Here is a 26,588-nt window from a genome sequence, read left to right on the forward strand (position 1 = left end):
TCCTTGGAAAACAAAACAAGCAATTGTGATATTGGTATACATCATACATTTATTAGTGAACAACCCTCTCAAATCAGCCACAACGATTAAAAAAAAAATGATTGCACTACTTGGTAAAGCAGAACTAGCAACTTTCATTTAAAAAAAGTACAAATCTTAAAAAGTTCAAACAGTATACAGATGTATATATAATACACTCTAACTAGTTATATGTTAAATGCTACAAACAATATGATTCCAATGGAATGAAAAATTATGACATTAATAAGAACCATTTCCTATATATAATATATATTAGTTGATTTATTTTTTCACCCCCCAAATACAAACATGGCGAAAATGAGGTAACTCTTAAATGTGCAAGTACCAAAGCAAAATATCTGCCTAACACAGAACACATGCCCCTGGCTCTGTTGGCGGGTGGGTAGTCTGACCCCTAGAGGCCAGGGGTAGTAAAAACAGTAAACCACTATCCCACCACAGCAAAACTCATTGGTAAACAATAAATGGCATCTACGGAGCAATCAATAAATCACAAATCCTAAATAAAGTTTTAGCTGCTTATTGGAACACATTTTCGCACCACACAAGCTGTGAGATTATTTAATAAGTGTTTTTAACAGAAAGACTACAAGACTCTATTTTCTCAGTTGTCTTCTTAAATTTGTGTAACTGTAATCATATAAGACCTTAATGCGAGGTTGTTTTAATGTAGTCGCACAAAAACATCAGATACTGTCAATTGAAATACTCCCAAAACAGTGCTTAAACAGAAGTGAATTACGGTTTTTAGATGTGAGCAATACATTTTTTTAGATATTGATACAAGAAGACCAATAGCCTAATAGGCAGGTACAGTTCTACACTGAAATAAGTATGACAACATTTCATTTTTTTCTTTTAATTTTTAATTCCTTAAAACTATATTGATTTTGACGGACAATGTTTAGGGGTATTAGTAATAACATGCTTTAAGAATACATGAGATTCATGACAAACTATTGCATTCACACAAGTGACAGTTATCATACCTAAAGCAGGACATCTAGCACCTTTTCACTATGGCTTTCGATAAACTACAGTAGTTCCAGAGCAATATAATTTTCAGTGGTTAAGGGCAATAATAACACAATGTCTTCTCAAATCCTGGATTCAAGACCAGTTTTCTCAGTTTTTTTTTTCCTTTACAAAATGAAGTTTAGCGCAATAAAATCTTGTAGTCATTCAGTTCTATTACAAATGTGTGCAGTACAATGCATGGCAGTTATTAGCTGAGCATTAAGATCCAAACCTCCAGAACCCAAAGCCAACTAGAGCTAAACATCAGTTGGGTTTCTGGTCAACAAGCATGCATATTGTGCACCGTTAAATAGGTTGCCCATCAGATTTCTAGATAACCTCCACTTAAAAACACGCTTGTTTTACATTTTCTTTACTTTTTTTTTCTCTTCTTTTTTTGTAGTCATGCAAACACCTTTTGAAGTAGTTCTGGAAGTGATTTAGGTAGGATAGTTGCCTAATTTATGCTCTGTCCTAAGGCAGTGTCGCGTGCCTAAAATAGCCAATCTACAAGCTCACAATGCATTGTAGAAGCGCCGCGTTGTGAGCTTGTAGATTGACAATTTTTGGCCCATGACACCACTGTACGACAAAGTATACATCAGGCGTAATGTGCGCCATGGCACGTTTAAAATGGCATCACAACCGCTATATTTGAACAGGTGGTTCAAGTACAAGAACAAAAACAGTTTGAATAATACACTTTGTAATGAGTTGCAGTGTATACATTGCCTCTTTTCTGTGAATATTCATAAGGTCTTTATTGATCTTTTTTTTTTCTTCTTGCATGCCTGTCTTTAGCTGATGTAATATCTACTACTCCTGACAAAAAGATTAGGATTACGTTAAATTATTTATGGTCTAAGGAAAACGACCAACGGAATTCAAATATACCCCCTTTCATGGCAATCCTTTCCATTTGAAATGGACTGTTCTCCTTTTATTTTTATATACTGAGAGGCCCTGAGTGTTTTTTTTTTTTTTTTACTCACAATATATGCCAGCGAATAGATATGTACACATAGGTTAATTCTCAAAGCTGTGGGTTTAAACTCATTAAATGGCTATTTTTTTTTCTTCTTCTTGAAGGTGGTACACGTCAAAGACTCACATTCGCTAAAAAACATGGCAAGATTCCTTTACACAAGAAAGCAATCCTAAGGGTTACAATTGCCCATCAGCGCTTACTGGGGCAGGTAAAAGACAGGAGTGTTCATTTGTTTTTCTTTTCCTCTCCCACCCAGTACATATTCCATAATGGAACTGTGAACATGAACAGGGAACTACAACCCTGTTTACACCTTGCATTAAAATGTGATCTGTATCTGGATATCTTATATGGGCAAGGAAAGAAACAAATGCAGATGAATGCAAGGTTTTAAACACACATTGCAATCAGAATGTTCTGAGTCAAAGTCAGCCAGCATGAGATCGCATCGTTCATTATCCAGATAAGTTATCCAGATACCAGTGGTTCTCAAAGTGGAGTTAATACAGCATCAAAATCAGGTTAACCACTTTAACCCTACATACATTGGCTATTTGAAAATAGCAACATCTTTAAAATATTCTTTCAAACATTTTAACACAAATCTTGTATGGTGGTCACAACATCTTTTCGGATGGGGTCCACGGCCAAATACATATTACTTTGGGGGACCTTGACATGAAAAGGTTTGAGAACCACGAGATACACACTGTTTTAACGTGAGGTGTAAAATGGGGTCTAGGAGTCTTGACCGTGTACCTTCACTACTAAAACACTCCAGCTCCAACGTTTTTTTCGTTTGAATCCTGCGGAACACCGTCACCCGGCAGAAGCTGGAGTGCGGCCAGTGACGTCTACAAGGATTTTTCAACATTCTTCTGTCTTCAAAACAAGACGTTTATCTAAAACACATACATACGATTTCTCTTTTAAAACACCATTAACCATGGCCTAAGACTATGACCTGACCAAGTTGCGAGATTGTAACATATATCCATACACAAATAATAGTAGTGCTCTGTGTGTTTCCTTCAATCGGTTTTCCTAGCAGGTAAAACGAATAAATAAACACTTTAAAAACGGTATACTCTTAAAACAAGTGGAAATGACAAAGATTTTTTTTTTCTTTTTTTAAGATTAGTAATAGGTTTGTGCTTGTCAAGGTCATAAGAAGGCAGATCTGAAATCTTGAGCAGTAGGCTATATCTGTATATTTGGATATTTGGCTCACAATCAAAGAAATAAAAGCCTGGTCTTCCAAAAAGGGGAAGAAAAATGTTCATTTTAAAACTCGCCACTCATTGCACATATTGCTTTCTGCACAGGCCTCCAGAACTCTCCAGCATCAGCGTAACCCTTCAGATGAGGAGGACACCCATCCTCAACCACACATCGCCACACCGCCTTCCCTCTTGGCGCTTGCCGAATAAGCAAAGCAGTTCTTTTAGTTATGCTCCTTTGTCTTTTTCCTTGTATTTTTTTGATAAATTTGGTGGCAATGCTTGATTAAAATATTGCTAGTCTGAATCAACAGTCCATGCAAATCCTAGCATGCTGCCCTGTATCCAGTGGTTAACACAATGCATCGGCTCTGTGGACAGGGAACACACACACACACACACACACACACACACACACACAGCGACGCAGTACAGACACACTTGCCAGGAGGAGACAATGCTGATGTGGAGGATGGATGTAGCACTTGTGCAGCGATGACCTCGGATAGATGCAGTCCTCCATCCACTTCCGTCTCAAAGAAATACCCCACCACCTCTCCTCTCCATCCATCCTTTCATCCATCCATCCATGACTGCTTCCATACAGATCAGTGTCCCAGAGTGGATTAGCAGAGGGGGTAGAGAAGAACATGGACCCCCCCAAAAAGAGGTGCGTGTCCCGTCACATTGCAGTCCCAGAACTTCAGGCTTGAAGAGTATCGATACTTTTAAACCACAGCAAGTCATACTTTCACAATAGCATTGGCAAATCTAAAAAATAATAAAAAAAGGGGGTAAAACTATTGAAATAATACATTATTGCGAAACATACATTATTAACAAGTCACTTTGCCCAACACCTAAACAAACATGCATCTATGATGGCCAGGCATTGCCTCCAACCACAGATACCCATATTGAAGTATTCCTATTATTTTTCTGCTAATTGCACAAGGTGTCCAGCCAATATATCCCCCGCCCACTCACCTCTATCCACCTCCAAATGCAGGACTCCCCCAACTATTCATGAACGACCACAATCGACACCGCTAGTTTTTAAAAACGAAAACCTTGTAAACAAAAGCAGCAAAAAAACAAACAAAAACACATCATCGGGTTTAAAATCTTTGGAATCTGCAACAAGGGGGCAGAGACAGAGTGGCTGGCGGGTCCCAGGGCTCTGGCTACAGGCTGCAGTAGGCAGTGGGTTTCACGACACTGGGACTATGAAGCACAGCAGAGGTAATGACAGGCTTCCAGAGACACCGTATCCTGGATTGCTTATTGTTTGAGGTGGGGTTTGGGGAGTCGAAAGGTTGGTACGGTCTAGGTTTTTTAGGTGGCAGGTTTGTCCCGCAGCCTTTTTTCTTTTTCTTCCAGGGACAGACTTGAACGTGTGCAGCTTTCCAGCCCGCCGGCAGGTGGCGGCGGCAACGACGACGACTCCGGAGCGCTCGCTCACTCCGCCTCCCGGTGCACGCCTGACGCGTCGGCTCGGCAGATCGGACAAGTGCGATTGGTCTGCAAGGAGGTGAATTGAGGAAAACGTTAATGGGTGTTTAACCAATTAACTCATTAAGACCTGAAGGTTGAAAGTGGTTATATTTCAGGGGTGGTGAGGAGACTGATGAGACCGATGCCTAATTTTATACCATGTCACGGGATGGTGTCGCTTGCTGACGAGAACTGATCTTCCAGCTAAAAGCTCTGCATTGCAACGCGTTGTTAGCATGAAGATCTGCTCTTTTCGGGCAAGTGACGGGGTCAAGTATGAATTGAAAGCTTCATGCTTACCTTTAACCATTTGTCCACACACTTGGCATGGAATTCGTGGTTACAAGGTAATACCCGCAGTAGCTGCCGACACTCAAAGTCGCTGAAGCACACAACACACCTGCATGGAGGAAAGGAAAAACAAAATTCACAGATTGTTCAATGCTCAGTGAATGAGCAGTGAATGATTTAGATCAGATATGGACCAAGCAAGCGTGAAATAAACCTTACAGCGTTTGTTCAGATAGATGATTCTCTGAGTTGAACCTGTAGGACGGAAGTTGTTCTATGTCTGCCTTGGTGAGTCCTCTCGGTTTCGCTTCGCCCAACCTCTCTGCCAGGTTCAGTAATGCCTGTAATGTATGAATAGAACACATGCACTGTGGTAAGCTCTGATAGCAGTACCTAGACTCCTACAGTGATACATTTCTGAGTGTATTTACTCCCATTCTTTACTTTGAAAATGACATGAGGGGGTGACAGTCTTCTCAGTTGTAGCATAGCACAGTCAAAGGACCATACCAGTCTAAATGCATGTCATTGTCTACTCACTCTCCTAACCATATATATATATATATATATATATATATATATATATATATATATATATATATATATATATCGTAAATAAACATAGATCCTTTTGCCGTTAATTGCTACATTTGTATTAGAGGTTGAAGTTGGCCAATGATGTTTACATTTTGGCATTAAAACTTTACCGTACTTACCTGAATAACCGAGTTAATGTTAGTTTAACCAAATTATGGAAAAGGGAAATATGTATTTCTGTCATGATTCTAAACTTTAAAGCATTGTGTCTGGTTGATTAATTTGGCATCTCAAACGGGTTATGTGGGCAGACCTTGAGATTGACAGTTAGAATTCTGATATAATGACTGATGAGTTGCACCTGTGGGAATGAGTCAGTAAATACACACAGAGGCGCTGGAACATGGTGAGGCATAGAGAGGCATGGGGGGATTAGTGCAAATGAGACATAAAGATTATTGGACCCTTTGGTGACATAGGACTATTGGCCCGTTTGGTGACATAAGGACTATTGGCCCGTTTGGTGACATAAGGATTATTGGACTCTTCCCCTGTTTTGTTCACTTCTAAACTGAACTGTCCTGCAGCGGAATGACTCCGGCGACGGATGGAGCGTCGCAGGGACGAGTGTTGGAACTGGGTGTGCAAGCGAAGCCACGAACCAGGTATTGTGCTCACAATAGGCAATATACCTGTATTTTGAGATGCCCAGTTAATGAAGTTCTATTTCTTTCCTTCTGACCACCAGAGGGCGACGTTTTCAACACCTCGATAATCATTGCGTGTGTGTTGAACACTGACCCTGTGGCGCTCAGAAGGCCTCTGGCGGGCAGAAGATATGAAAAAGAACCTTAGTTACCCGCGTAACTCTTCTCTATGTTTAGAACCAGATTGGTAGAGCAGGAACAATACGACGGGTTGATTAGCCAAGCTAGGATGTTATACGCACTGTATTGGATCGTTTGTGCAGAGAGACAGAGTGGATAGTCGATAGCTTAGAAGCCTGGACAATGGGTGCTCGGGTGGCACAGGCCCGCCGCCACCAGAGTCGAGGGGTTTGAATCTACCGCACAGTTAAACATGTTCAGGGGAGGGAGGGTGATCTTTGTCACAGGACGTACTCTTACGGGCTGGGGGCGGCACCTGTCACAGGGGAATGTTGAACAGGAAGAGTAGGATGGAAGGGCTATGTCCTCCCCGTGGGGGCTCCTCACTAGCACTCACTCAAGCAGTGGGAGGAATGAATTGGGATAATGGGGTAAACAACATTATTGGCTACTCAAGAAGAAAAAAAGGAAGCCTGGACAACCTGATAAGATAGGGTTCTGATCTGATTCTCTCATGTAGCACAGCAGCAGCATAGGATATCTTTTGTTGCTTGTTAGTTTCTTTTAACTATCTCACCTCATAGTTCTCCATCTCCACGTCGTCTACATCTAGGTCCAGGCTGATGGCCGGGCCCACTGCAGTCGGAGGCACAGGAAGCATTGACCTATGCACAGATGACACGACACTCACAAGGTCAGGTTATAGGCTTACTAATGGTATTTCATACAAATGAATGAAATGTAGCAAGACCACCAAAGCAAGCAGACAACATAATAACTCATGTGTGGTTTCAGCCAGGTTGTGAAACAATATAGGGGGGGGTTCGGAGCTTTGCCGAACATCACAGAGAAGCCAACGTTTTACATCTGCTGTTTTTGAAGAAGATTAGAAACCTCTACAATAACTCTCTGAGGGACTACAAACACAACCAGGTGGCAATTAATTAATGGGGAGCGATGGCACACATTTTGTCCACTGTGTCTGTCGCCATAAATGCCAAAAATCGAAGACAAATTAGGTCAAAGCACATCAGAGGTTTATGTGTAAACAGTGGAGATGAAAACGGGTTTTGTTCACACAGGTACTCACAAGAAATAAGGGAGGAAGCCTGGATAGTAGGATGGAGGGGGCGGGGGAGGGGGGAGAGGTTGCTGCAACCGGTATCTCTGTCCACTAACTCGCCTGGGCAGCATGTGGGGGTATGGCTGAGTAGAAACAGAAACACACTTATGTACTTATACTTTATTAGTACTGAAAAGACACAAATCAAGAGATAACCCCCCCCCCCCATCCCCAGTGTAAAAGTTACATACAGTGTACAGAGTTATGTATGAATATATGCAGCTTTCTTTCACTGGAGTACAGTATCATGCAAAGAATGTCAGAAGTGGCAAACAAGCAGTGGTGGAAAATGTAGTCCATTTTTTTTACCCAAGTAAAAGTACCAATATTGCAATATAGAAATACTCCGTTACAAGTAAAAGTCTGGAATTCAAAAATGTACTTGAGTAAAAGTACAAAGGTATTGGCATCAAAATGTACTTAAAGTACCAAAAGTAAAAGTACTCCTTGCAGAATGCAGAATGTCCTATTTCAAGTTTTCAAATGTATGAGCATCTGTTGAAAATAGCAGATCTACAAGCTGTCGATCGGCTATTTTCAAATGGCCGAAATGTATATAGGGCTGAAGTGGTTAATGTATGTTTTGTAATAACAATCAAAGTCTACAAGTAACTAGTAACTAAAGTTTTCAAATAATTGCAGTGAAGTAAAGGTAAAAGATTTGCCTCTGGGATGTAGTGGAGTAAAAAATATTGGAAATTGGAAATACTCAAGTAAAGTACAACTACCCCCCAAAAAATTGTACTTAAGTACAATACTTGAGTAAAGTACTTTCCACCACTGCAAACAAGAGTGTTTAGAATGTCCATCTCATCTCACCACTCCGAAGGGCAGCTCCTGATGCAGAGGCTCTTGAGGAAGGTACTGTAGAGGGAGAGAAGGAGGCATCGCTGGTGGGTGATGAGATGGAGGGTAAGAGAAAGTCCCTAATGGGTGCTGGTCCCCTCGAAGGTCCACTTCATTCTCTACCCTCTGTAGAGGCTGAGTAGAGAGAGAGAGAGAGGGAGACCCAGAACCACCCCATTTGTAAATCTGTGCAATTTGAGGCTGTGGCTACTGAGGGAAAACGTTTTTTTTTTTTACGATGTAAGTGTGCCGTTACATATGTCTGCCGCTGTTTCATAGTGTATGAATTATGAGGAAATGCTCTTGGAATCACCGCACAATGCTTTGTAATATCCGGCGAACATATCTGGTCACTCTGTGTGTGTTGGGACTGTCACTTTTCATTTGACATTTGATCTGTCGTTCGGACGACGGTGAATTATTAAATGTTCAAAAAAGTCTTTTGAACTTACGCCGGTGTAACCTAGTGCTGATCGATAACCCTGGGACGCCATGTCATTTTTAGATTTCTTTGGGCTATTCAAAAATAGCAGATCTACAAGCTCATTGCGCGGCACCGAGTGCCGCGCAATGAGCTTGTAGATCTGCTATTTTTGAAAAATCGTGAAAATGTGTGCAAATCTTTGAATGTATATTTTTTTAAAGCGAACATTTGTAAAGCAAATCTTTGCTTTTGGGGATTCTACAAATGCCTTCTAAATCCTAATTTACTTATTTTTTTAAATGTATCTGGCTGTAGACCCCCATCTCAAAATATTTTGTTCCAGGGACCCCCAGAAGTTGTAACGGAGTTAAAAAAAATGTTCGCTTTAAAAAAATACATATTCAAAGATTTACACACATTTTCCACAATTTTTCAAAAAAAATAGCAGATCTACAAGCTCGTAGCGCGGCACTCGGTGCCGCGCTATGAGCTTGTAGATCTTCTATTTTTGAATAGCCAAAGATTTTTTGTCAAGAGGGGCATGTTGTCGGTGGACTACTCACCATGCGTGGGTGCTGAGGCTGTAAAGGGACAAACTGGCTCAGTGGAGTAAGGTGCGGCGGCTGGTGGGGGGGCACGGTGGGGGTCGGGTGCAATATAAAATGCTCGCTGGAGATCAAGGGTGGGAAGGCTTGGTAAGACACTGGCATATGCTGCATGGTGCATGCTTGAATGAGCTAGAGAGAGAGAGAGAGAGAGAGAACAGGGACAGACACAAACTCATGAAAACACACCGGTCAAAGTTAAACGATGTGTATAAGTGTCTAAAAAGGTTTATGAGTCGTCAAACACACCAACACGCTGCGGCAAACCTCCAAAAACAGAAGAAGTCACTCTCCCGACTCTTTAGCTATTCACACCGACACAGTTACAATGAAAGCATGTTTTAAGCATGTGTAAGACAAAGCAATGCATCGTATAAATACGTAGCGCATCATGTCCAAAAGCACAGACAATATCGCCAAAACAGCTGAGTATCATCTTAAAGGACCATACTGGTGGTTTACTTGACATTACTTAAGAAGAACATGTTCCAAAGCACACTTTAATTTGTTCTATTTCTGAGAGAGCCATTGTATTCATTAAATAATTTCCCAATTAACTTGCAAACACATTTCTTGAGATAGGTAATCCAACCCACTAAATGTCATTGGGCCGTTTTTTGTGCCAAAGTTCAGTAATGTTTAAATGACTGGAGAAAATGTAAACATACAAACAACACCTAAACATAAAGCCATATACTGTATAGCCAAAGTTGTGTATAGATATTGATGCCAGTACGGTCCTTTAATACTATAATCATCTGAAATACTCAAGCAACATAAGAGCATCCTTTGTCTAATTTTCTCCACTGAGAAGAAACAAATATTGTGTGTGTGTCTGTATGTCTGTATGTACAGTATGTGTCACAGCACGATTGGAAAACCAGTCAAATTGCACTTGGTTTCACCGACATAGGTGCGCAGCCTGGAGGTGACTTGAGCCACGAGAGGTACCGCCGAGCAAGCTTAGGCGAGCCGAGTTGCCACGCAGAGCGTCGAGAAGTCACCTTCAGTCGACGGAGTTATGTACCGATAGGGACAGAATCGTAAATCATCGTCCCCCCGTCCCCCCGAGTCTCAGTACCTCCGAGACGTCATTTCTTTTTTTGACGCCCCCCTCCCCCCCCGCCGCGAGGAAGCGCAGGAGGTCAACTCGAACAAAACGAGCACTCCTTTTTCAATCTGACCGACATATATGTATGTATGTATGTATGTATGTATGTATGTATGTATATACGTATATATATATATATATATATATGTATATATACACACATACACACACAATATCTCAATCATGACATATGTAGAATTCTGGTCATGGTAAAAATCACTTGGAAACATCTAATCATGTGCAGCAGCAGCAGCAGCAGCAGCAGTCATAAGCGGTGACAGCTGGGGGGGTGGTATGGAACGCTACATGGATGCCACTGACATTCAGGCTCTTCCTTTTCAAACTCACAGGAGGAGGAAGGCAGCAGAGCAGAGAGAGCTGTCCGCTGAACATTACCGAGCATGCTGGGAGCTGCTGAGCGTTGCACCCAGGGAGGGGCTGCCCGGTGTGGAGGGGGAATCCGTGGGTCGTCACCGTGGTAACCGTGTACGATATCGGAACGGACCCCTGGTGCATCTACGAAGAGGAGAAGAACCGTGAGAGAGGGTTAGAACGAGTCCAAACATAGCCTATCGTTGCTATCGTCGGGCAGAAACCTCTTATCTCCCTATTTTAACTTTTTGTGGTTATTCGTAAATTAACGGCCTACTTCATCATACTACAACGTCACACAAAACGTATCAACAAGTAGCAGATTCACAAGCTTTGAGCTTGCACGAAGAGACAGGTTTTTGAGCTTGTAGATCTGCTACTTTTGATACTTTTGAATTTGAATCCTGAAAAGTAACCGTTTTGGACATATGAGGTTTCCACCCGAGACAGACGGTATACTCCATGACACTTTTTGCATTGTTTTACAAAACGGGTCATATTTTCATAGTATTTGCCATCGTGCCCATCGGTTATGATACAATTATACTCACTGGGTCATTTTGGAGATTTTGGACACGGAAATGATGGCTAATTTGGGCAACAGAACACGTGCTTCAGACAACAAATTCAACTTAGCTCAAATATATTATATATATATATATATATAGAAGCGAAAACGAATGTTAAAGTTATGTTATTATTACCTGTAATTTCCATTATAATGTTTTTCATAAATGTGTGAACATTTTGAATGTAAACTATTCTGATGATTATGCACAATTGCGATTATCTCAAATAATTGCGATCAGGTGAGTAGAACGGTAATCATAACCGATAAACATCATGGCAAATTGTGGAAAAATAGACCTGGGTTATGAAATAACAAAAAAAAATACCATTTTATCCCTATGTAATTCTGGAGGATGTCTTTGCCAGGTGTTTTGCCCAGGGTTTTGAGCATTATTTCTGTGAGGTTGGGGTTAAACGGATAGTTCACCCCCAAAAAAAACAATTTTTTTTATCGATTACCGTACTCATTACCCCATGGAGACTTGAATTGGACTTGACATGGATTTTGTATTTTTTTGTCGCATTCCTAAGCCAATAATTTGATGACCAGCGGACCAGTAGGCCGCGGTTCCGGTAGGAGACACAAAGCACTCTTTGTGTCTCCTACCGGAACCGCTGCCGCTCATCAAATTATTGTCTTAGGAAAGAACTGGGTGAACTATCCCTTTTAAGGTTAGGGTTAGGCATAGTGTTTGTGAGGTTAGGGTTAGGTTTAGGCATAGTTTTAGTGAAGTTAAATGTTAGGGTTTAAGCGCTATCAAGGCGAAACACCAAGGAAAGAGGGACTCCCATCTAATGCATTGTACGATGGATGACCAGCAAAAATATCTGAGCTTGTAGATCGGCTGCTTCCGCACATTTTTAAAACTTTTCGCCTAAAGAATGGCATTCGCCACAATAGGAACGCCAGGTTTAAATCGGTTAATTAATACCATCAATTCCGCGTGTCTTTGAGGAACGCACGATTACCAGTCAAAGCAGTAAAATCATGTTGAGTGAGACATTACTAGATGTTTGATACCTGGTCGTGTAGATCCACCATGATGGAGCTCTGCTGAGGCATGTGGGCAGCAGGGTGGAGCATGCGTGGAGGTGAGCTGGCGTGGCTGTATTGTCTGGACTCATCTAAAGGAACCGGTTGTTGATGCTGTGAGAAAAGCAGGTGATGGACGTTCTCATCCTGAACCAGTGAGTTGTGCAGTACAGGCCTGTCTCGTCTCCCCCACTGACGTCTCACTGGCGGGCTGCAGAATCAATGACAAATAAAGGACACATTAGCACAAATAGTTTGATTCATTCTATATATCATTTGCGTAACAGTTTTTTGGAAAAAAGTATAAAAAATATATAATAATATTTTCACGATTTTTCAAAAATAGCAGATCTACAAGCTCATAGCGCGGCACTCGGTGCCGCGCTATGAGCTTGTAGATCTGCTATTTTTGAATAGCCAAAGAAATCTAAAGTGACACAGATGCGTTCCAGGTCTTAATGGGTTAATATGCAATATGCAAAGGCAATTTCTCTCAATTTTCTTCGCGTCACATTTTAAATCACTTTCAACCTGGCGTCCCTATTTGGGTTGTGTCATTATAGGAGGAAATATTCAAACATTATTATTTTTTTTGCAGATCTACAAGCTCATGTTGTGAGCTTGTAGATAGGCTATTTTTGCAATGCAAACCGTCATGTGGTAAAGTATAAAATGGGGATTTAAGTGCTAGGGTTTTCCAGGCAGTGATTTCCTCCATCATTTAACCCATTAAGACCTGAGGTCTATTCTACAAATGCCTTCTAAATCAGTGGTTCTCACACTTTCCAGATTTTTCTAGATATTTAAAAAATAGCAGATGATGAACGCAAAAATCTAACATGACACGGATGCTTTCCCGGTTTTAATGGGTTATGTTGCAATGTATGACTGACAAGATACTCAGGACTCACAGATGGGAAATACATTTAGGGAGTAGATATCCTAAATGTATTTACTCCATGCTTGTTTTTACACATGTAAACAAAAACTGTATAATAATACTCTTTACTTACAATCGCAATGCCCCAGTCTACCTTGTCAGAACAGTTAAAGAAAAGAAAGTCCAAACAGAGTTGCATAAGATATGTAGTATGCTATATGCCATGATTTTTGTTTTATATTACTGAATCATTGGCAAGTTCGTGCTTTTCATGAATTATAGTAAAAATGACTGATTGTAATCACAATTTATAACTACATTTGACATATTTTAGATGAAATATATAACATATCCTGATATATTTATTATTATTATTATTATTATCCAGAACAAACGTACCCGTAAAACCAATATTGTGACTCGGTTGTTTAACAACGTGACACTCACAGCTCATTTGCCAACACAAACAAAACAGACCAACACAACCACAACAACCACACACAATGAGTTGGAAGTGCTTGTTTTCTAATCTATGTATTAGTAGTACCGAAGAAGTTGAATAGTATTAGAAATCTAACTGAAGTACAGGAACTGCACTGTCTAGAACGCTGCTACCAGCTGTATTGTACGTGTTGTGTGACGATAAACACGGTGACCCTAATTTAAACATCTCGCCTCAAATTCCTATTCTTAAACACTTCACAAGGCGATAGAGTTGTTAAGATTCTGAAGAGGGGGGAGAGAAGATTTTAACCCATTAAGACCGGGAAGGGGACGCATTAGTGTCATTTTACAGATTTCTTTGGGCTATTCAAAACTAGCAGGTCTACAAGCTCATAGCGCGGCACCAAGTGCCGCGCTATGAGCTTGTAGATCTGCTAGTTTTGAAAGATCATGAAAATGTGTGCAAATCTTTGAATGTATACATTTTTAAAGCGAACATTTTTAACTCAACTCTTTGATTCTGGGGGGTCCTGGAACAAAATATTTTGAGATGGAGGTCCGCGACGAAATACATATCATTTTGGGGGTCCTTGACATGAAAAAGTCTGAGCACCACTGATATAGCAACATAGGTTTTTTCAAAAAACTTTTTTTTTGTAGAATATACATTCATAGATTTGCACAAATTTCCAAGATTTTTCTAAAATAGCCCCCCCCCCCCCCCAAAAAAAGACACAGAGATGCGGTCCCGGTCTTAATACAAAGACAGAACAGGGGGTCTTACCTTCTCCTGAGGTGCACAGGGGTGTTGCAGGGCTCTCCAAGGAACCTCCTCTGGGTCAAGGGGGCTGTTGGGGGCCGCCTATTGACTGCTATTTCCCATGGTCGCATTGGTGACGTCGTGGAGACGAGTCACACTCTGGGAAAGAAAGCCTTATGCTGGAGGCACTTGTGTCTTGGCCTCTGATTGTCTCAACCCTGTGAAAACAACACAAAGAGCCACAACTGATGATGACCCCCCAGCTTACTACTAGGTCGTTACAGAGGCTGCTTGTTACCTCTATACCTCCATTTTTAGCCAGGAACAATAAGGACTTTGTTAAAAGCAACGCAAAATATTGAACAATCACGGACAGTCCCACTGAAGCCCGTTTTTTTCCCTCCAGTAGGGGTCGCTGTATCTTCCTGGGGCAGAAACATGGGAGAGCCATGTGCTCAGGAAACAAAGCAACAACAAAGGATGTGCTGCTCTTAGCGCACAGAGCCCACAGCAGCAATGTTGCCATGTCTGCTTATTATAAGCGACTGTTTTTGGCTTGTTTTTCTGTTAAGTTAGTTGCGGATTTTTGGGCTTGTTTCTTAAGTGTACTCGCTTATTTAGGCTTGCTTACAATTGTTGTAATTATTATTTAAACCAGTGGTTCTCAAATATTGTCATGAACATGTTTTGTGCCAGGGAGCATTTGTGTTGTTAGAATGTTTCAAAAAAACAGTCCACATTTCATTGCAAGAGTTTTTGACAGCAGAGCTACAAGCTCACAGAACTTGTAGATCTGCTATTTTCAAATAGCTGATGCTCCTTAGATTTAAAGTGGCTCATATTGAGAGCTTGTAGATCTGCTATTTTCAAAAACTCTACACGCTCTGTGAGCTTGTAGATCTTCTATTTTCAAATAGCCGATGCGTATTATATTCAAAGTGCTCATATTGCTTCTTTTGGGCTTGTTTTCCTAGACCAGACTGCTTATTTCTCTCACAGAATCTGGCAACGCTGCATCTTGCGGGCCGTGTGGTGTCTTTGTAACGGCTCCATTACAAATACTACAGGCCTGGAAATACCATTATTACTGAGTAAATTCAGCAGAGTCCAAATATCAACAGCTTACTCAACTCAACCCCCCCCCAAACAAAGCTTACTTTCTGGGCTTGGCTGTGGGCTCAGTGACAAGGAGGGTGGTGTAGTGGCAGCAGGTGTTTTCACAGCCTCGGCAGCGTCGTGTCCCATTCACTTTCACTTATATATCCGTTCGGGGTGACCGTTATTAACCGTTAGTATAGCAGGTATTCCCCCCCAAGTAAAAGACCGTCCCCCGACTCTGAAACGTTGGGCTTTATGTTATGTTAGCCTTCTTCTTTAGCCTGCTAGCAACCGCAAAGAAACGTCCAGTCCCGGATAAAACCGCACAAAAAAACACACACATGTGGCCAATGTTGTAAATGAATAAGTCTCCCAGTGAGGTTAAAGCGGTGCGTTCTTTGCCAGCCTGCTGCCAAAATAACAAGGCTCTTTCTTCATTTGTCAACATTCCTTGTTGCTTGGCGCGCGTGTTAGTTGTTTCTTCAAGGTAGAGTTGAGATCCCATGGCCTAGGAAACGGTTCGGCCTTGGGATTGGTTAGTTGGTTGTCAGGTAAACGCTGATAAATATCTGACTGACTCTCTTGACTGGACATCATCAACAGTGATGGAAGAAGTACTGGTAAAAAAAAATCGGTATTCAAAATAAGTAAAAGTACAAAAGTAATGGCATCAAAATATCTACTTACCAAAAGTAAAAGTAGGCCTACTCATTATGCAGAATGTCCCATTTCACAAGTTCAGAATCTACGAGCTCACTGTGAGCTTGTAGATCGGCTATTGGGCTCATGTGTGGTTAATGTATGTTTTGTGATAATCTAAATCTGCAAACTGACTACTAGTAATTCAAATCTGTCAAATAATTGTAGTGGAGTAAAAGTACAATATTTGCCTCATGTAGAGTATGATGTAAAAGTACTGAAAATTGGAAATACTCCACTAAAGTAAAAGAAAGGGGGGGGGGGGGAGTACCATAAATACTTGAGTAAATGTACTTGGTTACTTTACACCACTGACTGCGAAAGTGTACCAGTTACAAAAGGATACATTAACACTGAGGATTTTATGTGTGTAGACCAACGTGTAAACCATCGTCATATTTAGATATTTATCTAAAACTAGAGTTTAGTTAAACTACTAGCCTACAGCTGATCTTGAGTTTATGACAACAGAGGCTGCCCTACACACTTCCCACGTTTGGACAACGTTGTCTCCTTGACAACCAACTACCCAATCACAGCCTGGGCCGTCGCTCCGGGCTGTGGGATCTAGACCGCACTACTTTCCTTTCTGCATTGTTATGACAAAGCCACGCCCCTTTCCTCAGCGGACAGCGAAAGACGCACCAATCAAAAAGCAGCAGAACGCCCAGACGGTATAAGAGGACTCAGTGGATACAATGTATAAAAAAAATCAAACAATGTTTGTTCTCACAGACAGACAGACAGACAGACAGACAGACAGACAGACAGAGACGCTCACAAACACACGCACATACACACAGGCCAGCTATATCTTTCTTATTTTAACAAATGACAAATGTCATTGTATAATGTATTTATTTTTGCACTGACTTAATGCTCTGTGTATAATGCTTAAAGTTTTGTGCAAAGACCCTCGAATTGTCTTGTTGGGAAAAATGTACAAATAACAATGGCTTTGCCTTCATTTTGGCGCACAAAACAAACTACAGTGGCAGCTATAGGGTATGTTAGTACAGTACATAGTTACATTTTGAACATTTACTAAAGTAATATAAGTGCAATTTTGAGGCATTTTTACTTTACTGGAGTAGGCCTATTTCCTATTTTCAATACTTAGTACTTCTACTCCACTACATCTGCAGTGGCAAATATTGTACTTGTAACTCCACCACAATTATTTGGAAACTTTAATTAGGGGCCATTTGAAAATAGCCGATCTACAAGCTCACAAGGCCTTGTGACTGTGAGATTGTGTAGATTTGCTATATTTTTTAATTATTATTATTATTATTTTTACATATGATACCTTGTGAAACGGGACATTCCGCATAATGAGCACTTTTACTTTTGGTGCTTTAAGTATATTTTGATGCCAATACTTTTGTACTTTTACTCAAGTAACATTTTGATTACCGGACTTTTACTTGCAACAGAGTATGTCTATATTGCAGTATTGATACTTTTACTTAAGTAAAAAAAAAAGAGTACCTTTCCAGCACTGCACAAAACTAATTTACAGCATTTTTTATTGTTAAGTACAATTTCACACAACCCGTGCCCCCTGCGCACAGAGGAGTGGGGGTTTATATAGACTCAGCTAATTTGGTCTCCGACTCTCCGCTTATTAACAGATAATAAATGCCTGTAACAAGATGCCCTGCGCCTCTCAGCAGCCCCACATGTCTGGTCGACTCGCACCGGAGGCCACAACGTGCCCTACTCCAGGGGTCTTCAACAGGGGGTCCAGGACCCCTAGGGGGTCCTCAGAGTTACTACAGGGGGTCCGCCAAATCTTTGTGTGATATGACTATTGTTTTTTAACTTAACCACTTGAACCCTAGCATCCCTTTTCTGAGGAGAACTTTAGCCAAAAATAGCAGATCTACAAGCTCACAATGCCTCGCGCTGCGAGGCGTTGTGAGCTTGTAGATCGGCTATTTTTGGCAAAGAGGTATAGGTGTAGAAGGGGAAAAAAAGAGCAGACTAAGTATAAACGAAAAAAGTTAAATCTGAAACACAATTTTATACAATATCGAGGGGGGTCCCTGCTTCATCTCTCTCTCAGCTAGGGGGTCCTTAGCCTGAAAACGTTGAAGACCCCTGCCCTACTCTATACTCCAGACTACCAACCAAACCAAAGCGATTATGTAATATTGCACTTGCCACGATCATTTACTTTCTACCGGAGGAGGCATACACATACCATCTCCATCAGTCATTTTAAAGGCTATAATGCAAAGCTGCTATAGTTTGCAAATGTCTCTCTCTCTCTCTCTCTCTCTCTCTCTCTCTCTCTCTCTGTGTACACTTAACATAATTTTGTCATTATGATTTAGAACAGTGGTTCTCAAACCTTTAGATTTCAAGCACCCACCTTAACTCTGACAGTGTACAAATGGCACCAAATGGACCCTATTTGGTTCCATTTGTACACTGTCAGAGTTACAGACTTGTAAGGGTCCGTTTATAACCCGCTAAAGGAACCCTGAGAGTCCCTGGACCTCACTCTGAGAACCACTGATTTAGGAGATTATTAAAAAACATAGGCCTATATAGATATAGTATCATAGGCCCATGCCCGGGTAAAGAGTTAATCAATAATGCATTGGCCTCTCCGTTGGGCTCGCAGAAGAAGCACAGCAGCACGAATAGCGTGGAAGACTTTTTTCCCCCCGTATCTCGATCAGATCATCATGCGAGTTTAACAGGAGCAGCGGCTAACGCGGTCGCTACATTGTAGCCGAATGTAAACATTACAACACCGGGGGTAACCAGCAACACATTACAACACCGGGGGTAACCAGCAACAAAACAAGGAGGGGCTGGACAGGAGGCTGGAGCTTCAGATGACAAGCAGCCATGGAACCATCAGCACACACTGTAGCCAAGCAGCCCGCATTATTATCTCCAGTCTCCACTAAAAAACATTGCTAATACAAAACGAAAAAAACAAACAAAACAAGAGCACGATCGTATAGTTACCTGATTGTTACTACATGCAAACATCTGGACCGCTAGTGTTGTTTTTCTTTGCAATCCTCACATCTTCGTCGTTTAGACTATAAAGTGCGGCTGCATCCCAACGTCAGCTGTCGTTCCCCGTATCATCGTTATGGTACATTCCGTGGATTTCACCATTATTGGTAAAACGAAAAACAAAAAAAGGTACTTAATGAGGTGTTACAACGATACGACCGCGTTTGATCCGAATATTATGCTGATGATGCCGTGTGGTTTTGCAGCCCCCATTTTGAGTCGGTTGTTTTGTCGACAGTTTGCAGGTCATGTAAACAGCAGTGCAGTGTGATTTCTGCGGCTCCACATCATACCCCCATGTCTGCGTATTTTGAGAGCGCACGTAGGCTACTCCATACTGCTGGCGTTGCCAGGTTTTGCGAGAGAAACAAGCAACCAGGTCTATGAAAACGAGCCCAAAAGAAGCGACTAATTCCATATGGTAACAGGACAGGTGGGCACCAAAACCCATCTGGGCACTAGGGACAACTGGGCACCAAAACCATCTGGGCACTAGGGACATGTCATATTTAACCCACTGTTCTTTAAACCCCCAAACACAACACAACAACGGCGTCAAAAGTACAATATAAGAGTTTATTTGCCAAAATAGTACTGTGGTCAAAAGTACATTATAACAGAGTTTCAAAGTACAATATAAGAGTAGAGTGTATTTGCCAAAATAGAGGTACTGTTAAAAAATAGAACAAATTGGGAAATTGGGAAAATACCAAAAAGAATGAAGGATACCAAAAAATGATAGAGAAAACATAGCTAAACCGCTAAAAAATGTAGGGGAAAAAATAACTGAACTGAAATAAATGCTGAACTGAATGCTACTAAACAGTATACAATACAATGATTAGAAAAAAACTGAGACATCCCCCCACCCCCACCACTATACATTTTTCTATAATTTTATAGTATAGGCCTACTGTTTAACATTCTCTAGCTTAACATTGATCATTTGACCATTTTTGGTATCCTTAATTATTTTGGGTATTTTAACATTTTCACAATTTGTTCTATTTATTTTACAGTTTCTATTTTGGCAAATACACTCTTATATTGTACTTTGAAACTCTGTTATAATGTACTTTTGACCTGAGTAGGGCAAGCTACTATTTTGGCACATACACTCTTATATTGTACTTTGAAACTCTGTTATAATGTACTTTTGACCTGAGTAGGGCAGGCTACTATTTTGGCAAATAAACTCTTATATTGTACTTTTGACCTCGTTGTGTTGTGTTTGGGGGTTTAAAGAACAGTGGGTTAAATAACACTTATACCAACAACAAAGCAGCACACTATGTAAAGTTAAAAAACACTTCACGAATCCTAATTCAGGTGCCCACTCGCCCTGGTACCCAGTTATATCCACCCCCTAAGTGCCCAATCATCCAGGTGCCCACATGTCCCTAGTGCCCAGATGGTCTTGGTGCCCACCTCTCCAGGTACCCACTCGTCCAGGTGCCCAGTTATCTCCACCCCTAAGTGCCCACTCGTCCAGGTGCCCACATGACCCTAGTGCCAAGTTGTCGTGGTGCCCACCTCCCCAGGTGCCCACTCGTCCAGGTGCCCAGTCAGTCATCCCAAAAATATGGTGCGCAGATGTCCCTAGTGCCCACCTGTCTTGTATTCAAGTCGCTTAGAATAAGCGGACATGGCAACCCTGCATACTGCCATTTTTACCGTAATGGACAGACAAAGGGGGACGATGCCTCTCAAAACTGCGGTCGTAGCGAGCCTTCATATCAGTTGCATTCTGGAAACTACTACTGTATTATAACTTAAGCAATTATTACTTCTAATACATACACACTTAATACATGATATCTAAATGATTGGATTAGATTAATAAATAAAGAACATTTTGAAAATGTTAAACCAAATATTTCTGGGCGTTGTATGTTAATGGATGCATGATAATATTAGTAATAATAATCATAATAATAATAATGAATAGTTCAAGCTAGCCTGTGAAGCGATACAAAACTATTGTAATTAAGCTGTCTGTTTATCTATCTACAGTGTGTATAGCCTACTACTATATCTCTGCCCACTATGTGTCCATCACTCACCACCAGAGGGTGCTGAAAACGGAAAAACTAACGTGGGCTAATAACACACCACCAGACATTGACAAAACAAATGATCAACTACAACTAGTGGCCTTTGATTATTATTATCTGTAGTTGTAGAATTGTTATTAACAACAAAAATAACAATTCAAAGCAAAAGCAAAGAAAATGTCAATAAAGTAACAATTGTAATAATAGTAGATTAAAAAAATACTACAATAACAATAGCACCCTGTGGTGCTGCTGTTTGTTTTCATGCCTGTCTTGTATAGCCTACATCATGCAATGTCTTCTGTGTTACTGTTGTGGGAGAATTGCTTCATTCATCAGTTATTTGTTTACTAACATTGAGACTGGACGCACAGGTGATTGTTTCACGCAATCAATTCCCAACCTGTTGTTTCGGGGTGCGCTGGTTTCAGCACACCCCAACCCCCTCTTGTGTGTTGGCTAGTGAGGCGCGTCCTAACGAGACCTGATAGAATGGGTTTCATTGCGCGCATACTGGTTGCACGCATACTGGTTCTTATCAGTGTGACGTCGTCTGTTAAGGGGTCTATGTATTGAACAATGCCTAAACATCACCAATGACGTGCTAAAATGCTAGTGTGGGCTGTGTGCTAAGTGTCATTGGTCTAATTCTGCGGGGCACATAGAGAGGGTCTACTTTTGTGGGGACAAGAGAGGCTACAGAGTCAGACCAACTCCATTATAGGCGGCTATAGGTCTGGCGAGGATGAGAAAAGCCCAGAGTCAAAATCAACCTTTTCTGGGCTTTAGTTTAATTTTGAGCTGTTGTGTTCAAGTCCACATGTTGCATGATGTTGTATGCCTACAAACCATTGTAAAACAATGTTTTTTTTATTAGGCTATAAATCAGCGGCTATGGGTTAACTATGGGAATGATGTCAGGCATGACAATATTCTTATCTCTCTGTCATTACATGACTGATTCCATGATGCAGACACCATATAGTGTGTGTCATCTGTTAGCAGGGTTTGCAAGGGATCCTTATGTGGGTGGGGTAGGTGGAGGTACAGTATGAATGTGGGTGGGGTAGGTGGAGGTATGATAAAATCCTTTACCTTTAGGCTGAACTAGCCCCCGTGTTGCTATTATTGTTGTTGCTATGCAGATAATGATGAGTTTATTTGTCAGCGATGTGTCTGAAGAGACTATCTCACTGTTTTACATGCAGTTGAAAATGTGTGTGTGTGTGTGTGTGTGTGTGTGTGTGTGTGTGTGTGTGTGTGTGTGTGTGTGTGTGTGTGTGTGTGTGTGTGTGTGTGTGTGTGTGTGTGCGCGCGCGCGCATGATTTGTACTCAAGACCTGAAACTTATGCTTCTATTTACTGGAATAGCTTTTATATTGTTTTATTATCGAGTGTGGTGACATGTTCTGTCAATTATAAACCAAAGTCTAAAAGGATAAGATAAGGTACAGATTCTTGGTAACTCCCTGTCATCTACTGCAAGTGTCCTGAGGAATTCAATTGTAGTGAACATCTTGCCTGAGAAGCAGATATTCCTATGGCAGATTAATGCCAGATTCATTTATCTTTTTAACAGATCTTGTGTGATCATATAAGAATCATGTGACAAAGAGCCGCATAATATGGTCTATTCTATTTTATTAGACTTACTGAAAGACAACCTGAATAGCAATAAGCTTTCTCCTTTGGTCATGTTTTACTGGTAGGCCTTAATTATTTTAAAGCTATTCCGATGATTGTCAGCAAGACTGATTTCCTCCTAATGTTTGGCTAAGTACATACATATAAATGTAAATGTAAATCAAACTGACAGTTTGGTCTTCATGCCTGTTGGTTTGTACAAATTCGTTTTCAGACACCATTCGTGTCTGTGGCTCCATTTAATGGGAACAGAAACATATTGTCGCATGTCTTCAGTCACAGCAAAGAACAAAGAAAGAAGTGTAGACCACTGCTTTTGTTTAGAGGCAAACAATGTGATGAATGAAGCCCAGTTGATACTCGAAAAGAAAATCCTTTGATTGGTGTCCTATAATTACAAGTACAGGCCAAAGGGGGGGCACAGGGGGCTTATTGGGAAGAGCTCATTAGTGAGTGAACAGATTTATACTAGCTGAGAAGCCTTCAGTCCACTGCTCAGTTCTGATTAGACACAGAGCCTAATTTATACTTCCTCACGTCGGTGAAAAACGACTAATTTTCAAACTAACAATTAGCTAAATCCATTATGTTTGCACCATCTACAGCCTAGTAGCCTATAAATTAAGTTTTATAATGCTACCCTGTCACATCACATCACGCCCCTCTTCAGCGGAAGAGAGGCGACTGCTGGTAGCCATGACAATGGAGGCCCCCGTTCAGACAATAGAGCTGGCGCTGGTATGAGGGTGCTGGCCACGCAGTGACCCAACTTGGCACGCTGCCATGCTGTGTCTCAGTGAAGGGTCTGGGTCTTTAGCTCTGTCATGAAGAATAGGTGGAATAGTTTGTTAGTGTGTATCTGTCTGGCTTCAGGAGCAGAGATCGCACGTCATCGTCAGTAAGCTGCTTTGGTGTGGCTTCTTTACACACACACACACACACACACACACACACACACACACACACACACACACACACACACACACACACACACACACACACACACACACACACACACACACACACACACACACACACACACACACTGGCAGACACGCATACACTCACCTGCACAGACAGAGACAGACAGACAGACAGAGACACACATACACAGACACACACACACACACACACACATAGGGAGAATGTTGAAGCTGTGTTGTTAGCGGTGTGTGTTAATCATTCACATTTACAGCTGGGAGATGATAATCACCAGACAGCAGCAGGCAAAGGTCTCCATCACTCGTAGGAGAAGTGCCGTTGTGAGTGCTGTCTGGTGAGTGTTGTCCATGTTGTCTGTTCAGTATCTCTGCTGCTCCTTTTTATTCTGGAGTTAAATTAAGCTTTTATGGTAAGTGTTAAGAGCAAATGTAATTATTTTCGTAGATGTAGAGTGTGGTGTTTTAGTTAAAGGTAGTGTAAGTTATATTGTTTCGAACAAAAGGTATTGTGCTATCACTCTGTCATTGCTACCGAGTGTTTGTTCAGTAGGGGTCTCCCCGTCTCTCCAGCTCTTTAATAAAGAGAAAATACATATTCAGGTGGGTTGCCAATTTCTAGCCGATCAAGAGAGTACCCATTTATCAGCGTTCACTTATTTGTATAATCACGTTTCCAAAGAGCTGGAGAGACGGGAAGACCCCTGTTACTGGAAAAACTCTATATAGCAATGATTGCTATTAGAATATAGAGCTATTTAACACACATTTTAACAAAAAATATCACCTTGCACCTCTAACTACAGCTCTGCCAAATTGTAGAAGGAATGACATAGATTGTAATAGATTAAAGGACCATACCAGTGCCATTGTCTATTCACAAATTTGGCCACATATTGTACATAAATGTAGACATTCTTTTCAGAGTTTGTGTAGGCAATTGTTTTGCATATCATAGCCTATGTTTGTGGTAGCTTTCTTTGTGTGCAGTTGGACATCCCTTTTGTCCTACACACCTGTCGTCTATCACATACTGTAGGTTTGCATCGGCTTAAATATAAATACATTCACCAGTCATTTAAAGTAAATGAGAGATGATTGTTAAACTGCACTGCGTCATCAAGATCCCGCTTCAATATGAAATTCAATGGCTTGTCCAGCTTGTAGTACAGTAATCCAGTCATTTTAGTGAAAATTAATGGCACTGTGATTTTCACAAAGCTGAATTACCAATGCTTTGCAAGTTTCAAGAGACTTTCATTTCAAGACTGTTCTTCCATACCTTTTCAACAACTTTGCTTTTGACATCATTGTTTGTGAATGGTCAGAGTAGATACTCATTAACTAACGTTTCCATCTATATCTTTCAATTCAACTTTTTTATTTAGAGTAGCCAATCATTTTTACATAATTTTTCTCCCCAATTTAGTACCAATGAAATCCTCCCTACACATTTATGTGCTGTCACTGCTCTTGTAACCTAATGGCACACCCACCCCCCGAGCGCAGAGGGTAAAGTGCAGTGCGTTAATTAATCCCATGTATAAACATGACACCTGTTTTGTAGCACGTAGATACGTGCTGAACAGTGGTGGAAAAAGTACTCACATTTTTTACTTTAGTAAAAGTAGCAATACCACAATATAAAAATACTCTGTTACAAGTAAAAGGCCTGTGTTCAAAATGTTACTTGAGTAAAAGTACAAAAGTACCAAAAGTAAAATGACTAAAATGTTTGAAAATAGCAGATCTACAAGCAATGCGACGCGATGCGACGCGTTGTGAGCTTGTAGATCGGCTATTTTCAAATAGACTAGGTATAAAATAGGGCTAAAGTGGATAATGTATGTTTTACAATCTAATCATTTATATCTGCAAAGTAACTAGTAACTAAAGTTTTTGTAGTTTTTGTAGTGGAGTAAAAGTACAATATTTGCCTCTGAGATGTAATGGAGTAGAAGTACAAGTATAGACGATCGGAAATACTCCAGTAAAGTAAAAGTATCTCACAATTGTACCTAAGTACAGTACTTGAGTAAATGTACTTAGTTACTTTACACCACTGGTCCCGAGTGCCACCAAGCCACAGCCATTGCATTGTACTTACTCCGTCATTGTTGTCACCGCGGTACAGATGCTCGGATAACCTGTCTTTTCTGTAAGAGCAGCCAGTATGCGCTCTGGGTGCTGACAGAGCACAGTTCTCTGATTTTTTTTGTACGGGATGCTCCGAGCACTCTGAATTCCCAAATGACCAAAGAGAGGGTACTTAACAGAACTGGTCCGGGGTCTTTTGGGAGAACTTGGTACGGCACATGCCTTGTTTTACATTTTAGGCTAATTTCTATTGACCCATGAACAAAGAGGTGCATTGTGTGTACAACATCTCAATTTTGCGCTCCGTAATGATTCAGATTCAACTTTATTAAAAAGTGGGTGAAATACTTTGCTCCCATCATTTGCAGTTATAAGAAAGGTGCAAAGAATAGAGAAAGAAACAAGGAAAACAAGTCAGTTATGATGAAAACCATT

The 26,588-nt window shown here is 40.9% G+C and overlaps 2 protein-coding genes across 5 annotated transcripts in view; one reads left to right on the plus strand and one right to left on the minus strand.

Moving 5' to 3' along the window:
• Nucleotides 1-29: 29 nt before the first annotated feature.
• Nucleotides 30-19,739, minus strand: rnf44 (ring finger protein 44). Of its 4 annotated transcripts, none has more exons than XM_084085988.1 (11): nucleotides 19,367-19,739; nucleotides 14,609-14,802; nucleotides 12,489-12,711; nucleotides 10,922-11,041; nucleotides 9,373-9,546; nucleotides 8,359-8,520; nucleotides 7,507-7,622; nucleotides 6,994-7,081; nucleotides 5,272-5,393; nucleotides 5,062-5,161; nucleotides 30-4,788 (listed from the first exon to the last, which is right to left on the minus strand). In XM_084085988.1, the coding sequence occupies exons 2-11, from the start codon at nucleotides 14,713-14,715 to the stop codon at nucleotides 4,726-4,728; spliced, it is 1,275 nt and encodes a 424-aa protein (XP_083942114.1). In that variant the 5' UTR covers nucleotides 14,716-14,802; nucleotides 19,367-19,739; the 3' UTR covers nucleotides 30-4,725. The 4 variants fall into 4 exon arrangements, with proteins under 4 accessions (XP_083942114.1, XP_083942115.1, XP_083942112.1 ...); XM_084085989.1 differs by having other exon boundaries at nucleotides 8,359-8,403; nucleotides 10,874-11,041; XM_084085986.1 differs by having other exon boundaries at nucleotides 10,874-11,041.
• cdhr2 (cadherin related family member 2) overlaps nucleotides 11,053-26,588 on the plus strand; it is a gene marked incomplete at its 3' end in the record, with an annotated part of 56,233 nt that continues 40,697 nt past the window's right edge. Inside the window, exon 1 of the mRNA XM_084041670.1 lies at nucleotides 11,053-11,071. The remainder of the gene's footprint in view (nucleotides 11,072-26,588) is intronic.

Source organism: Gymnoscopelus microlampas, assembly GCF_963454915.1.
Source record: "Gymnoscopelus microlampas genome assembly, chromosome: 18".
NCBI lineage: Eukaryota > Metazoa > Chordata > Actinopteri > Myctophiformes > Myctophidae > Gymnoscopelus > Gymnoscopelus microlampas.